This window comes from Alligator mississippiensis, chromosome 3 (genome assembly GCF_030867095.1).
Source record: "Alligator mississippiensis isolate rAllMis1 chromosome 3, rAllMis1, whole genome shotgun sequence".
Taxonomy (NCBI): domain Eukaryota; kingdom Metazoa; phylum Chordata; order Crocodylia; family Alligatoridae; genus Alligator; species Alligator mississippiensis.
This window is the reverse complement of record NC_081826.1, coordinates 146239643-146256067: the sequence shown is the minus strand read 5'-3', so window position 1 is coordinate 146256067 and position 16425 is coordinate 146239643. Positions and strand designations below refer to the sequence as shown.

At 41.8% G+C, this 16425-nt stretch overlaps 1 protein-coding gene across 1 annotated transcript in view; it reads left to right on the top strand.

Moving 5' to 3' along the window:
* The window catches only part of LOC102559927 (uncharacterized), a 43612-nt gene extending 27683 nt beyond the window's left edge, over positions 1-15929 (top strand). Inside the window, exons 10-15 of the mRNA XM_006264731.4 lie at positions 2299-2320; positions 2979-3003; positions 5190-5228; positions 8233-8334; positions 9640-9751; positions 12695-15929. Coding sequence (XP_006264793.2) covers positions 2299-2320; positions 2979-3003; positions 5190-5228; positions 8233-8334; positions 9640-9751; positions 12695-13608 — 1214 coding nt within the window. The 3' untranslated portion in view covers positions 13609-15929. The remainder of the gene's footprint in view (positions 1-2298; positions 2321-2978; positions 3004-5189; positions 5229-8232; positions 8335-9639; positions 9752-12694) is intronic.
* Positions 15930-16425: the final 496 nt, after the last annotated feature.

The window sequence follows — 16425 nt, the reverse complement described above, 5'->3', positions numbered from 1 at the left end:
AAGCTGTATTTTTTGCAGTCAAAAAAGAAAATCCATGGTTTTTTCCATGGGAAACGGAAAACTTGGATCCAGGGTGGATTTGATTTTAAATCATGATTTAATCATTGGTCAGGAAGCCTTGATTTAATCATTGTTTTCTACAAAAAGTGCATTCTTGTCCTTTTGATATAACCTTAATACATATTATTCACAACTCAGAGATAGATGTAAGTTTCATTTTTAGAAGGTACACACAATACTTTTTCAAGCAGTGATTTATTTTAATATTTTTTCAGATCAATTTTGCAGCTACATCAGAAAAACTGAATTATGATTTAGTCATTTTATTTATCAAAGCTAATTGAAGCGGATACTTATGAAGTAATTGGGAGGTGAACTATCTCCAATTCACTAGATTAATTGTATATACTTGGGGGTGTTTTTCCCATGCTGTATTAAAAGGACATCAAATGAGTGCTGCACCCATATGTTATTAGCTTGGGGCTTTTCTCTAGATTTCTTCTGTCCTTTACGGCCTGGCAAGCCTGCTGCCATGATAGGTTTTCCCTTCTACCATACCAGTCCCTAACTAGATCTTAAATCAGTGGAAAGGCCATACTCAAAATCCTGTCCCTCAAGACTTCTGGAATATTCTGCTCAAAATATTTCCCTTTTGTTTCTGCTGCTTCTCCCTTCTTGCATTTATCCTGACTCTTCCTCCTTGCCCAGATCTACTCCACTCCCAACAGTCCTCTGTTCATTTAACTTCTTGAAACTTTGAACTTTTAGGGAGAGGCAAGGGCTTGACTCTGTATACACAAACTTGCAGAGAGACGATAGGGAGGATGGCTAGGTAATCAGGTCTGTTATCTCCAGGGATCCTGGTTTTCCTTGATTAAAAAAAATTGCAAATTCTCTGATGACTCTCCCCTCACAAAATCTTTGATTTAAAACCCCCCAAATTAGTGATTAAAATGAAAGGCCCCTAACTGCCCCCAGCTGCCAGGGCATTGGGGCCAGGGACATACAGGTCCACAGCCCTTTGCCCCCAGCAGGAGGTGGCAGCTGCTGCAGTGGAGTGGTACATGAAGCCTGGCTCCCCACCTGCTGCAAGCTTGGGCAGGGGTAGGGGCCAGCTTCCGGCCACTGCGTGAACTCCTGGGAGTTAGGGGGGGACCCATGCCCCCAAGAACTTTTTGTGGGGTGGGCGCAGGCTGCCCGCTGTGGGCTCAGGCTCCTGCCCTGTTGCCCTCCCCCAGGGTCTCTGCAGCCCAGTGGGTGTGACCTTGTGACATCCCCCCTGCACACCCATCAGCAGTCAGATACAACCCCGCGTGCTGCCCCTGCTGCTGCCATTTGCACAGGGGACCCACTGTCACGGCAGCGCAAAGCTTGCAGCAGCAAGGAGATCCCCGCATGGCCTCACTGTTTTCTGCAGTGCTGAGTCACACCTGCTGGGATGTGGAGGCCCCAGGGGAGGGCAGCAGGGTGGGAGCTCAGGCCTGCAACAGACAGCCCATGCCCACCTCATGCACAGATCTGGGGGGGTACAGGTCCCCCCTGACCCCTCGGAGTGAGTGCAGTGGCAGGAAGCTGGCTCCACCCCATCCCACTCTGTGCTGGGGCCTTGTGGCCGTGCATTGCAGCTTAGGGCCCCAAGCAGTCCCAGCCCTGCCCAACTCCCTCCCTTCTATGAGGGCCTCAATTCCAGCCCCACCCCCTTGCAGAGCATCTCTTGAGAAGGTTGGAATGCATTTTTCATTTTCTGTTACATAGTTGGCAATCCTTTCCCTACTAGAGTTAAGGCACAGCCCTACAAATTGAGCAAAATCCCCCTTTAGGAACATTGTCTTTGGCACTTAAGGCACTTAAGTAATAGCCCACTGTGTATTATGCACTTGAGAGAACCAAAGGATAAGATGTTACATTCAGAGAGCACCACTTTCAGCTGTATTACCCAGTGATGGTAATCGTCTCCTGTCATGAGGGGGAGGGGAGATGGGCAGGAAAGGAGAAGAATGCCACTTGCCATTGGGATCCATACCAAGGCACACTCAAGAGAATGCTTATCTTGCAGTGTCTGTTCTTGTAGGTACTGTAGTTAGTGTGGGTCCCACGACTGTCCTGCTTTTTCATGTCTCAGCGATTTGGGTTATGAATTGTAATGGAACTTAGAAGAGGTCTCTAGCTATTCCATCCTCCATGTTCTAATACTGTAGGCTAAAGAGAAACAGTGCATGTGCAGTTTTGACATCACTGTTAAAAACTAAAAACACTGGTCATATTTTGCTAATTGCTGTTTTCTCTAAACTTCTTTAGCATCATCAAAGAAGAAAGCAAGGTAGGGAATAAATTACATCAGCAATCCATTTAATGATTATAAAAGGTGTAGTGATATACAAGTAGTAGATCTGCTTTAATTCTTATGTTTTATCTCCAAATCTACTATTTGTTGGTAAAGGGAAATTCTACATTTTCATAGTTGTCTGCCCTGGTTTTTTTTCTTGTATAAATTTCTCTTTGCCCTCCCTCACCATATAGATTCAAATATGATTTGTTGTTTCTTTTTGTGCCTATATGTCTTTCTGAAATATCGTGCTAGTTAAATACTTTTTAATAGTAGGATGATGCACTTGGGTATAGAGAAATTGCAGTTCAAATCTCAATGTGAACCTCATTCAACCTCATTCCATGTTAGCTGAAGAATATTGTAGTATTGCTCCAATAGGAGAAAAAATACCTTCATTTTAGGCCTTTTCCTTTGGCTGACCTGTAAAGGTCAGCCAATATAATCTGTCTCAGTAAGGGAAAATGTTTCTGGATTCCCTTGTTCCTCGTTTTGGCCCTAAATCCTAGAGCTCTTTGGTACTTCTGATGCAGCATACCTTATGGAAGGAAGTCAGGTCAACTTGTGACTTAACCTTTGTGCTAAATGCTCTAAATTAAACTTCAGCCTCTACCCTGCTGCTTAGTAATTGTAAATGTTCTTTTTATTTAAGGTGGGAAAACAGTTACAAGCCTGAGGTATGTTTTGATAATCCTGCAAGTGTGTTTATGCTGTAGAACTAAAAGTGCTTGCTTATTTGCTAAATGTCTATATATAGTTTTGGATCCAGTTCTCACTTTATTATCACTTTATATATTATCACAATTATTTTATTATTATTTTATTTGTAAGAAACCAGCTAATCTGCAGTAACAGTAGACAATAGCTAATGTCTTTCAAGAAGAGAAAAAAATGTTTTGTAGAAGGGGAATGTAATTGCAGATGTTCCTCATTTTGGCATCTCTATCTCAAGTTAAGGGTGATCCAGAGACCTCTCCAGATCAATCTTGTGCAGGTGAATTTGTTCTTGGAGTCCAGGCCAAAGGGGAGTCATTCTAAAGGCCTTCTATACTGAATCCTTTTGGTCTTGGAATAGAAGAAAGATCAAAAAGCAAGTTCTTTCTCAATGCTGAACCCTGAATGCTCTGAAAAGCACTTGCAACCAACAGTTTCTTTTGCCTTTTTTAATTCTCTTGATGTCATTTTGATGCACGAAGATGTACTGACTATCCTGTAGTCAGTGTAGCATACCCTTTTAAAGCCAGGAGACTTTGGACCAGCCAAACATGAACAGTTAAGAGACCTAGTACACATGTAGTTGGTTAATTTTTTTAAGGGCCTCTAAGGTAATGATATCAAGCATATGGCCCATGGAGATGGGTCATCCAGCCAGCTTTCTTCTCTTTGGAACAGAAAGCAGGAATGGGAACAGGAATCTCAACCGCTTGTAGGAATTGCATTCCCTTGCTAGCCTCATGTTGCTGCATGGGTAGCTGCTGACATGGCACCTACTGCAGGCACTACCAAATTTTAACATTCTCCATTGCCAGTGACCGCAGACATTAGCAGCACTTGGCATTATGGGTGAGTTGCAGCAGGGGCAGTGTGGATACCTCTCCATTTTGCAGCAGCAGCTCTGGCTGTGGTGGTGAGCCTTTTTGCCGTAGTTGCTAGAGCCCTTGCAAGAGCCAGACAGAGTCCACCACAGCCAGAGCATGTGGCCTGCAGGCATCTGCATAACAGGAAATATGGCCCATGAAACAATTCTGGGTCTGACGCTGCCTCTCTAAGGATGTTGCTATGGGTTGGTGTTCCACAGAAAGAGCACAATGCTGGGGTGAGCAGTCATTATTTCCTGGAGATGTTAGTTGCCTCTTTTTGGAATTTTGTAGCTAGGTGGTACCAAGAGAGGATGGGGTTAAGCAAGACCTGGCAAGAAGGCTGTCACTGAAGGAGTTAAATCACCACAAGATTTGGGGTGGCAGTTGCCAGGGGTTGCAGCAAGGTTGAAAGTCTGCAGTGTCACTCCTGCAAGGGAACATAGCAAACCAGGAATCAACACTTTTACACATCCCTTTCCCAGAGCGTTATTTATGAAGCTTGACATGATGCATGATCTCAGGCTAACTAATTACCTTGCTGTGTTTGGTTCCTTATCATTGTGACTTAATCTTTATTATCCATACCAGTGAAATTAAATGTCTAAAACTGAAGACCAAGACATAAAAGGTTTTCAGTCGTAGATGGTCAGATGCTACTTACGTGTGCCTAATAGATGAAATGGGTGTTTTTATTAAATGCCCATGAGGTCAGATGGCATCCTGTGAGCATAACCCAGGAATCCTAGTGTAGCCTTCTGGCTTTGAATAAGCCTTAAATTCAGCCTCACTGTGCTTGCTTATAAGAACAGTTTGACCAGTTTTTAAGGCATCTGTGCATTTCGGTGCTTTTCCCTCAGATGAAGTACTGTTTAGTGTTTCACTTTTTAAAAAAAAATTGGTGTTAACTTTTAAACAGTTATTTAACATTTTATTTAAAATTTATAATATTTAAGTTAACAACACCCTTGCTTCTTTGTGGCCAGTATAAGATTGAAAAGGTAACTACTAAAAGGGAGTTTTTTTAAATATAAATTTAGGCATTAATGTCTGTCTTTTAAATTTAAACTAATTGTTGTGCCAAATGGAAATATTCCCATTTTGCTGCAATATATTGCATAAGAAGGGTTTAAGACTATAATATGACTTCTGTAAACTAGCACACATTTTCTGAAAAGTTGCTATATTATTGGGGGGAAAAAATTAAAACATCTTAATATTGCAGAAATGTATATCAAGTATTGTAGTAGTCAACCCTTGATGTGCTGGGTTTTTTTCTGTCACAGAATGATCCGGTTTGGAAAGAGAGAGCCCTACAATTCTTGGTATGTATACAGAGTGCACTTTGTCAAGATTTGGAAGGCTTTACACTGTTGAGAAACCAAAGGTAAAATGCATGAATGTGGCAGGGAGACACTACAAAGAGTACAAATTAATTTGATCAGTTATTACTTTGCAAATCAGCACTTCTTCAGATTGTATTTGATCCATTGTTTGAAGAGCAAAGGGCTGCTACAGTATGAGTTGTTTCTTTTTCCTATTGCCTGTGATGTTGCACATAACTTACATTTGGAATTGCCAGAGTTCAACTAAACAGAGCTTCACCTCTGTTTCTTATTGCAGAGTTCTAACTTTAGCAGTTAAATAGTTGTTTTTTTTGCAGAGTATTTTAGATAAGACCCTGGATGAAACGGTTAAATCTTAAGCCCTTCACAGTAGTGCCAGTTAGATATCTATTAGGGGTGTGCGAAGCGGGCCCTATTCAATTTGGATTTGGCTCAAATCGGGGACAGTGATTCAGTTCGTTGATTCGGATCGCTGTCCCCGATTCGTTTCGGCCTAATCTGAAGATTCGATTCTGATTCAGAGAATCCGTGATTGAGCCACAGACATGGCTTTTAATGTTTTTTCTACATACCTTGAGGCACCAGGCATGACTTGTGATCGCTGCGACACTGGAGCGGGTGGAACGTCCCACAGGAGTATGGAGGGCCCTTATATATATTTTTGCTTGGGTTTTTCAGTTGGTCCCATTTGCTTCCATTTCTCATAACATGATCATCTTGGGGAGGCCATGTGATGCTATTTTTAAAGGGCCAAAAGTGTTTTTACTTACCATTTGTAAATTAATAGAAAAAAAAAAACCTTGCTAAATTTCAAAACTATTTTGTGCTATTAAACAAGAAGTTCTAAAGACTTCTTTCACTAAGGCTGTCTAAAGCCTTTTCACTATGGAGGCTGCCAAAATGGATAAAACCAAGTCATAATAGCCAGCTATTGACCTACACGTTTCCATTACCTGCGGGACTGAGATTTTACATTCTGTGGGGGAATACTAAGCTATCTACAGTTTTGCCAACGTGTAAGATTGGCACTTGGATTTCAATGCGTGTTTTTATTAATCATTATTCTCTACTTGGCAGCTTTAGCAAATCCACATTGGTGTGTTTTGTTGGAATTTGCAGTATGATTTTTTTTTTCCTGGAGCTTGAAAACTGACAAATGAGGGGAATTGAGGCTTCTATACACCAAGTTCCAAAAAACTACCAAAGCCCTTGACTTTACCTTACTACTGGCCTTAATTTATTTCATAGAATGACTTGATTTTTTTTCTGTTTAATGAATGTTTCTGTGGTTAAGGCGGGGGTGCACAATTATTTTGGACAGAAGGCAGTTGAAGGAGTTTTGGTGAGCTGTTGCAGGCCTGGTCAGCAGCACTCCTCCCCAGCCCACAACAGCTCGCCAAAACTCCCTAAGTGGCCCTTGTGCTCCACCAGCTGAATGGGATGGGACCACAGGCAGGCTGGGAGCAGGTGGCTGGGCTGCAATCGGGATTGTAGGGTTGTGACAGCATGGGGCTGGGGAGGGCTGCCATCTGCTCCCTGCATGTCCCTGTGATGGGCACCAGTTCCGTGGGCAGGGGCTTGCAGGGAGCAAATTGTGTCTCTGCATTGGGCTCTGACCCTGCACTGTCACTGCCCAGCAGTCCTGGGGTCTCCATGCAGACAAGCTGGGACTTGTGCAGCAGAGCTGACCCAAGCAGGGTGCGGGGCCTGGGGCATATCCGCCCATGTGGGGCCCCGGAACGGAAGAAGTTGCCGCTGCCATTGGCGGCAGGGGTAGCAAGTGGCTGGACATGGAGCTGCTGCTCTACCTAGCTCCGCCACTGCTCTGCCCAGCTCTGTGGGGCCCAGGGCAGTTGCCCCAATTCACCACCCCACCTCCCACCCCACCCTCCCCGTGACAGCCCTGCACACAGGCAGGGCCTGCTGCCAGGTGGATGGGATGGGGCCACAGGCAGGAAGTGGTGTCCAGGAACAAGGACATGCTGGTGGGGCCAGAGATCAGGATCACAGGGTGGTGATAACATGGGGTCAGGACCTGGGGCAGAATCATGATCCACTCCCCAGACACCCCTGCCTGAGGAACCTGATCCTGACTCCTGGCCTCACCCATCCATCCTGCTCCCAGATGCTGTTACCCACCCATCCACAGCCTCATCTTATCCGTCTGGGCACCCCTGGTAGTGGATACGGGGTGGACAGGCTGGGGTGCCTGGGCAGCAGGGCCAGGTCCAGAAGGAGCTGCTACTGCAGGGACTGCTGGGAAATGGAGTCCTGCTGACGTGCCACTCCAGCTCTTCTGTATGCCCAGCCACGTGCCACAGCCCAGGCTGCCCTCCATGCCTAGGTGCGGTGAGGGCAAGGGCTGTCTTCAGGCTGGACAAAATGCCTTGGCGGCCTGGATCCAGCCCACCAGCCATATTTTGCCCATTCCTGGGCTAAGGTATAAACTTAATGCTATCCACTACCATTCACAACAGAACATCTGTGTATCTATCTGAAGTATGTAAGGCAATAGAAGATTAAGGGTAATTCTTTTATATAGTAAACTTTTATTCTCCTCTATTTGTGGCCACTTTGTGGATGGTGGTCTGTTCTGAGTATATAGCTTCATTTATTGGGTTAAATGAATGGCATGGGTCCATAAACAGGAAGCTATTAATCTTTAGTAAAACTTCAGTAAACACTCTCTACATAAAATAATTTTAAAAAGTGACTTGTGCTAAAGGGGAAGGATATACCAGTGATGATGTAAAAATAATTTTTATAAGAATTTGCTTTAGTCTTCCTAATGTTTGAGATTTCTTTGAAGAGGATTCTAGGATTAAAAAAAAAAATTGAGCACAAAAATTGGTCTGTAGAATTGCATTAGCCTGGCATTTAAGAGTAAAAAGTTTTAACATAAGCTGTTTTGCATTTCTGTAAAGAAAAAGCTAAGATGACTTTTTTAAGCTTATTGAACGTATGATTCTTTAACTTTTGACAGGAAACTTTTCGGATCACCTCCGACTCGGAAGCAACTCAAGTAGTTAGTATTACACAGAATCTGACAGAAGCTTTAAAAGCTTTTTGTGAAAAGAAAGCAGCTGTAAGTAATATAATACTGTCTTGATGGCCAGTTTTGTATTCTATTGTTCTGTTGCAGGGACTTTCCACTGCCTTTTTTTTTTAACCCGCACCTTCCATTCACAGCAATTCTGACACAGAATTTTAAATAAAAAGGCATGCATTTGTAATTTAGTTATAATTTGAAGGTTTTTTAATTAATTGCCTTGTAGAATGAGCATGACTTTCCCTTTTTTTCTTGTCATTTTTTTTCCCTGTCCATTCCATCTGTTCTGTTTTTCTCCCTGCATTTGCCTTTCTGTTGTAACCTGGCCAGTTTGGCTTCATAATACATTATGAAGAGTCTTGAGAATGGAAAAAAAAATGGGAGATGAAGAAAAAAACTGTAAGATTTGGGAGGGAAGTTGGGACTGCCAAAACCAGAATGAATTATTGCTGACTAAAGTGATTGTTCTGGTTATTTTCATCTTGCTGACGCTTGGCACATTTTGACAAGCAGGTATATGGTCAACAGCTACTTAAGTTTGGTTAAATATTAGAATAAGAAATACCAAATGATCTAAAATTAAAACTTGCTTACATCCATTCTTTTGCTGGAGATGTGTGTTCCTATATGTGCCACTCTATTACATCTGACATGTGACTGTGTCAAGGGGCACAGAAACTAGTCTCTTGGAATTTGGAGATATTCTCTTTTCTTCATTCCATCATTTTTTGGTTAAATGAGGCTCAACATATTACAAGAAGTAAAGTTGTTTTTTGGTGCTCTTTTATTGGAGCAACTGCATAGTTCAGAGAGGTGATAGACATGCTAAAGATGGTCACACGTAAGCAAACTTGAGTGACTTTTTTCTTTTTTTTTGGCCTTTCAGATTCTCTAGTTTTGCAGTAGACAAAGCAAAAAAGCTCATATCTCTGCTTCCCAAATTTGTTGTGCAGAGGTCAACATAGTGCATGCATCCACACTTTTTGCTAGGAGAGGAGCATACATTTTCCAATCTGCTGAGCTGTTCTAAACTTTATAGGTATGCTGACTTGGTTTGCTCTTCCCACAGATTGGCTTAGACATCATAGGCAAACCAGGAAAAGAACTTATTCCGCTGTCTTGAAACAGCTTTGTGTTCTAAAAATATATGGGTGGTTTTTTCCCCCTTATATCTCTGGGCTTGTGAGCCTAACATGTGGATGTGTGGGTTAATTTACTCCCGCCTAAAAATAATATTGCTAATGAAAATTTGGCATTCTACCAAGACAGTAATAATTGCTATTTTTGAAACATTAAGTCAAAATTTTAGAACAGAGGGTTTTTTCCTTTTTACTCTTTTAGGTCAATTATGTTAGCAGCCTGAGGCCCTTGATGTCAATATCCTATGATCAGCTTGTAGCAGGAAAAGGCAGCCAAAAACAGAAGCCATATGGAAATTACCAAGGCAACTCAGGTACTTTGCGGAGTGTCTTTTGGTGAAAAATATTTTTAAGCAGATTTGAAGTCATAGTGCAGGTTATTTAATACCAAATCATGGTACTTCTCTGCTAGAATGCTGTATTTCTGGAGGTCCTCTCTAATATGGACTTGCTTCCAGTTTGTCTTATGGTTTGGTATAGAGTATTTGTATTTGATCTCTTAAAGCCTTCATGATATAAATTCTGACCATCTGAATACCTCCATGTGCTATTAGTATGCTGCAATAACAGTTTCTTTGCCTCTGTTTTCTTGAACAGGGATTGGGATATCCCACCTACCAGAGGTAGGGACAATCTTGGAGATAGCTCTGTCAGGCCTTCAGTCAGTACAGATGTAGTTGGGGATCTTCTGGAAGGGCTAGACATTTTTAAATCCGCAGGTCCAGATGCCTTCCACCCAAGGGTTTTGAGGGAGCTGGCAGGGGTCATCGCAGAGCCCTTGGCCTGGGTGTATGAGCGTTTGTGGTCATCTGGCCTGGTGCCGGGGGATTGGAAACTAGCTAAAGTGGTCCCAATTTTCAAGAAAGGGAGGAAGGAGGACCCAAGTAACTATAGGCCTGTAAGCCTCACCTCGGTGCTCGGGAAGATCTTGGAGAGAATCATCAAGGAGCACATCTGTGGGGGACCTGCAGGGGAGATCATGCTCAGGGGCAGTCAGCATGGGTTCATCAAAGGCAGGTCCTGCCTGACCAACCTGATTGCCTGTTATGACCAAGTAACTAAATCCTTGGATGGCGGTGTCGCTGTGGATGTAGTCTTTCTAGGCTTTAAGAAGGCCTTTGACACTGTCTCTCACCCAGTCCTCATCAGTAAATTAAGTGACTGGCATTGATGGCTGCACAGTTGGATGGGTAAAAAATTGGCTGATGGGGCGCACCCAGAGAGTAGTGGTGGACAGGTCGTACTCAACCTGGTGAGATGTGAGCAGTGTGGTACCCCAGGGCTCGGTCCTCAGGTCCACACTGTTTAACATCTTCATCAGCGATTGGACGAGGGGGTGGAAAGCATGCTGTCCAAGTTTGCTGATGACTAAGATGTGGGGCAAGGTGGACATGCTTGAAGGGAGAGAGAGGCTGCAACTAGATTTAGACAGACTACAAAAGTGGGCAGACGAGAATAGGATGGGGTTCAGCGTAGACAAATGCAGGGTGCTGCACCTTGGGAGAAGGAATCCACAGCATACATACAGGCTGGGGAGTTTCCTTCTTGAAAGCACAGAGGCGGAAAGGGATCTCGGAGTCATTACTGGCTCCAGGATGAACATGAGCCGCCAATGCCAGACCGCAGCTAGCAAGGCCAGCTATACCTTGTCATGCATCCAAAGGTGCATCTCAAGCCGGTCCAGAGAAGCGATACTCCCCCTCTATGCGACTTTGGTCAGGCTGCAGTTGGAGTATTGCATCCAGTACTGGGCACTGCACTTCAAAAGGGATGTGGCCAGCCTGGAGAGGGTTCAGAGGAGGGCCACCCACTTGGTGAGAGGGCAGCAGGACAGGCCCTATGAGGAGAGACTGAGGGACCTGAACCTGTTCAGCCTCAGCAAGAGGAGACTGAGGGGGGACCTGGTGGCTGCCTACAAACTCATCAGGAGGGATCAACAGCAAATAGGTAGAACTCTTTTCTCCCCAGCACCTCCTGGGGTGACAAGGAACAATGGTAATAAGCTGATGGAGAATAGGTTTAGGTTAGAGATCAGAAGGCAATATTTTACAGTTAGGGTGGCCAAAGTCTAGAACTAACTTCCCAGGGAAGTGGTCTCGCCCCTACCTTGTGCAAATTCAAGAGGAGGCTGGACGATCTCCTGTCTGGGGTCTTGCGAACCCAGCATTCATTCCCGCCTGTGGCAGGGAGTCAGGCTAGATGATCTGTTCAGGTCCCTCCTGACCCTAGCTACTATGAAATCAGTGTGTGTGTGTGTGTGTGTGTGTGTGTGTGTGTGTGTGTGTGTGTGTGTGTGAAGTCAGTCTTGGGCACTCATTTCTAAATGCTGTGTTTCAGAAACAGGCAGTTGTTCTTCACTTTAGGTGTCTTCAAATAATTTCGCTTATTTAATTTATAGGATGCTTAAATGTCTGTTATCCTTCTGGGCACATTACTGTTAGCTGGTAAACTTAGGTTGCTCATCTGGTCACAACTTATTTCACAGGTGTTTGTGATTTTGAGGTTAGTTGGTTGTTTCTTAATTTACTGTGTGCCAGGTTATCTTCTTAGGGAAAGCACTACCATTGTTCACCTAGGAATAAAAATAAAAAGCACCCCCTCCCCCCCCTTGCCCAACTGAAACAGTTGCATCACAAAAAAGTGTGATAGGTGCAGGAACATAACTAAAAAGTTTCAAAGAGCTGAAAAAGTGCTCATCTTGCTTGTATGTAGCTAGCGTGCATGCAATTCAAATTATTGTAGTGATTTGATTTGGTTTGAGTCAGTTTTATTCACCTACTTTTCTTGCTTTGTTCTTTAATTTTAACTGCCTAGTCGAAACATGAAAAGGCAACAGCTGGTAAACGTTGCTTAACGTTTTACCTACCTAGTAAGTACACATTCGGCACCTGATAGCGAGACAGAAAATAAGGAGCTTGTAATGAGTTTTAAAAGCCACTGTGAAAAAATGCATATTCCCTTTAACGTTTTATTTACTAATATACAAACTACTGAATTGCTTTGAAAATGATAGTGTGAGGTGCTGCATTAACAGTTGCAATAATACCTTGATCTACAACAAGCACTCTATTCTGTGCAGAATAGAGATCTGTAGCCATTTGAGAGCCAAGAGTCAGGGTTTAGAAGAGGAGTTTGAAGGTAGAAAATAGAAAAAAAGCTTTTCACTTCAAGAAAGCTGGTTCTTCCATAATGGATTTACTTTATGGTCACTTTCTAATGGTGTCTTCATAGTTCATCTATGTTCTATACCTTTTCAGGAAATGCCAACTGGAACCGAGACTTTTCACCTCAAAGATCTGAACAGGCAAAGTTTACATCACAATATTCTGCAAACACTTCACTGACACCTTCCAGTTCATATAGTTACAAAACAAGTGGTGGATCATCTGCTTATGGACACAGAGCTAATGATTCTGCAAGCATGTCTGCACTCAGTAACTCTCTTGCCCTTAAAACTGGAGGCTTTGCTACTGGAATCAGTGAATGGATGAAGAAGGTAGATCAATCTGTTTTCCCATCCACTTCAGCTGGAGGCACTCCTTCCAACAACTCCATGTATTCAATGAGTGCTTATTCAAGAGCACGCTACTGTAATGATGCCGAAGGAAATGAATCGCAACTACCTGACAGAATGACCTTTGATGCTGAAAGTACGAACTGGAGGAATCGAGAAACATTCAGGAATATAAGGAATTTTCCTGATCAGGCATCATCATATTCCGATTCCTCTGTGATGTACCCATCATCACCGCCTAGAGGATATTCAGAGAACTGTGCTGTAAAAGACTCTTCCCCTTACTACAGCCATGCTTCAACAAATTCTGCTTTTTCTTTAGGAGGTGGTTCTAGCTGGTCACAAGAATCCAGTTACCAGAAATCCAGATATCAGCAGTCACACTTCAGGACTAACTCAAGCTCATGTGATTACTCCTTTTCTGGGAGCAACTTGTACAGGGATTATCAGCCAAGTAGAGAGTCAGAACTAAACTTTGATGGAGATAGTTCCAGTCTTTCTCCCAACATTGTGGATAGATCTGAGAGAGAAGACATGCCTACAATGACCAGTGTGTTTAAGCAGCTGACTCCATATTATCCAGTACTTCAAAGTAAGATATTTGGCACTAGTAAAGTTCTGGTTTCCTACACAAGCAAATCAGGGGAGTGGCACTAAATATTACTCTAAAGAAATTGTCCTGATCACTTGCTATACCTGTGGTTGAGTGACTCTCAATGAAATGGGAAAATACCTTACCTAAGGTAAACAGGAAGACTTGTACTGGGTCAGGTTGCCGTTGATCATGTAAACTTCATAATCCAGCCAACATACTCGGGTTCAGGGAGGTTGTATCATCAGGATGGCTGCTAGAGCACCGATGTCCTGACACACTTATTAAAAACATGGAGTTATCACCATCTTCTGTGTAGAGGATTGTACAAGTGACAATTCAAATGTGTGAAAAATACATAAAGGAGTAATAGGATTTAAAAGAATCTGTACTACTAAAAATGAAAAAAATGGAGGTTGCTGTTTTGAGATTCTTTTGATAAATGTACAATAGTTGAATTGGTATTTTTCATAGGAAAAAGTGTGTGTATATCTTGGAGTGTTTTAAGTAGCAGAAAAATATTCTTTCATGAAACGCTTTCCTAAAATAATTTCAAGAATAACTGAATACACATCACTATTGTATCACCATCGTTTCGATTATAGCGCAAACAATTTGACTCTGCTAAAATTAGCTGTTACTTTAAAGCTTCAATTTTTAACATGCTTTCAGTTATAAACTTGTGTAAAATTAACAGAAAATGAGCTAATGACCTAAGTTGTTGTTGTTTTCCCCTCCCTCACTAGAAATCAATATTGAAACCTTAGTCAATATGCTGGTTGAAACTAGAAACATAAATTAAGAAGATACCACAGCAGCTGATTTGGAAAGATGAAAAGAGCATTCAGGATTCTTCATATCTGAGGCTTTTTTATTTTGTCTTTGTTCAGTTTAAAAAAAAAAAATTAATTCCAAATTTCTTCCCCCCCCCCACCACCATTTTGGTTGAAGGAGGACAGGGTTTAAGTTAGCAGTATATTTAAAAGCAGCTGGAACACAAAAATATTGTGACTTAGCAGAGGTAAGTACAGCATTACTTTCTTTTTTACTTTCCCTGAAAGCTGTTCATTAGTCTCTGCACACAATCTATCAGCCTCCTCAAAAAAGACCTTTGTATGTTATCTATTTAAGAAAAGCATTTACCAAAAATAGAGAACTGGTGCATGGAAATACTGAAGTTTCTCTCTCTTCCTTCACTTACAAGTTGAAGACCATATTTTCTAATTTAAAGCCATTTATAGTAATACATCCATTCCTAAAAATATGTTTAATTGCTCTTTGGAACATGATGGATGGTCTCCAGCAAAAAAGCAAACTTTTACCTGTTGAGGACTTTAAATGGACTATTAAATTTAAGAAAATGTAGACCTTTCCTAGTTGTGCAGGGGAAATTAAAATGTACTTGAATGATTATCTCTTTAAAGAGTAAAAAGACACAAATAAGGAAACATGCAGAATTAAATTCATCAGAAGTAAGTTGTTTTAGGCCTCATGCTAATTCAAACCCATCTCAGTAAGAAATTGGGAGTCTTGAGACCATTAGTGGTCCATACCAGCATAAAAATTCATTTGTTCATTCTTAAAACCAAAAATTGGAACTTTCAGGGAATCAGACTTACTCATTGTAAAAGATAGAGAAGGCACACTTCCTTTTGCTCATAAGCTGCTGAATTCTTACTGACTTCATGCGGAATTATGAATGCCTAACCCCTTTAAAACTCAAAGCTTTAGATGCCAGTGCTAAAAATTGAGAGGATGGTATATAGACTGCCATAAAATTAGCTTTAAGAGGCAAGGGCTTATTATAGCTGTCCATCTTTGTGTGTTGCCTCTTGGCAAAACCATACTGTGTCCATAACCAACCAAGTAAACTTCTTGGAGGTTTTTTTTTTTTTTCAGGGGCTGTCAGCTTTACCATATACTTCCATGAAAGATCACATTACAGTCTCTTAACCTTTAGTAGGGTATTCAAGAACTTTGTCTGGTGTGTGTGCGTCTTAGCATACTTTTGTGTGTATGTAAACTTCTCTCTCAGATGTTCCTCCAGGAAACTTTGTTTGTAGGAAAACTACTCTGGTATCTTACTTTCCCCTTATTTTGTAATTGCAGAATTTTGTGTTACCCCAAACTATTAAGGCAAGTGGTTATGCTAGATACCTGTACAAGGAAGTGTACAGAAAAATAACTTTAAGGAAAATCATCCTTATTTTGGCTATCACTGTGGAACTAATGGCTTATCTGCAAGTGGACTGGTAAAAATAATTTCAGTAGGTTTTCAGTGTTAGTACCACCACACTTGTTCACAAAAAGTGTCAAGTAACTGAAATTCCAAATTTGTAGAGAAAATAAAAATTTCTCAAGAAAAGAATTCTTATTTTTTTCAGTCTTCCATGGTTGTGGTTTTTTTTCCTGCGCTAGTTAAAACAAGAGGCTGGTATCCTTTGTTCCTCTTAGCCCCCTTGAATCTGCTCCTAGACTACTAATGATGTAGTATCACTTCAGAGATAAGTGACATGGCAGATTTTGTCTGGTCCTTTTGGATCAGCTCTGTCAGTGAAAACTGGCAGGAAGCAAAAAACAGCAGTAGAGAACTAGAACTACTAGGGGAAAACAGTAGCCACAGGCAGAAGAGATTTTATACAATGAAGAAAATATACTGTCTGAAGGGAAATATTAACTAGCTATGCATGAAACAACTTTTTTTACTTGTTTAACTGTTAAGTATAACTCTGTCCACTTTTTTTCTCATACACATTTTGTAACTGTTCAAGCAGGATTTTTTTTTTTCCTGGAGTAGAAGATCAAGTATAGCCTTACTTAAAATCAAACCTCTGTACTGCTAACAACTAATCATCAAGCGACTCAAGGATCCTGGCTTTCTC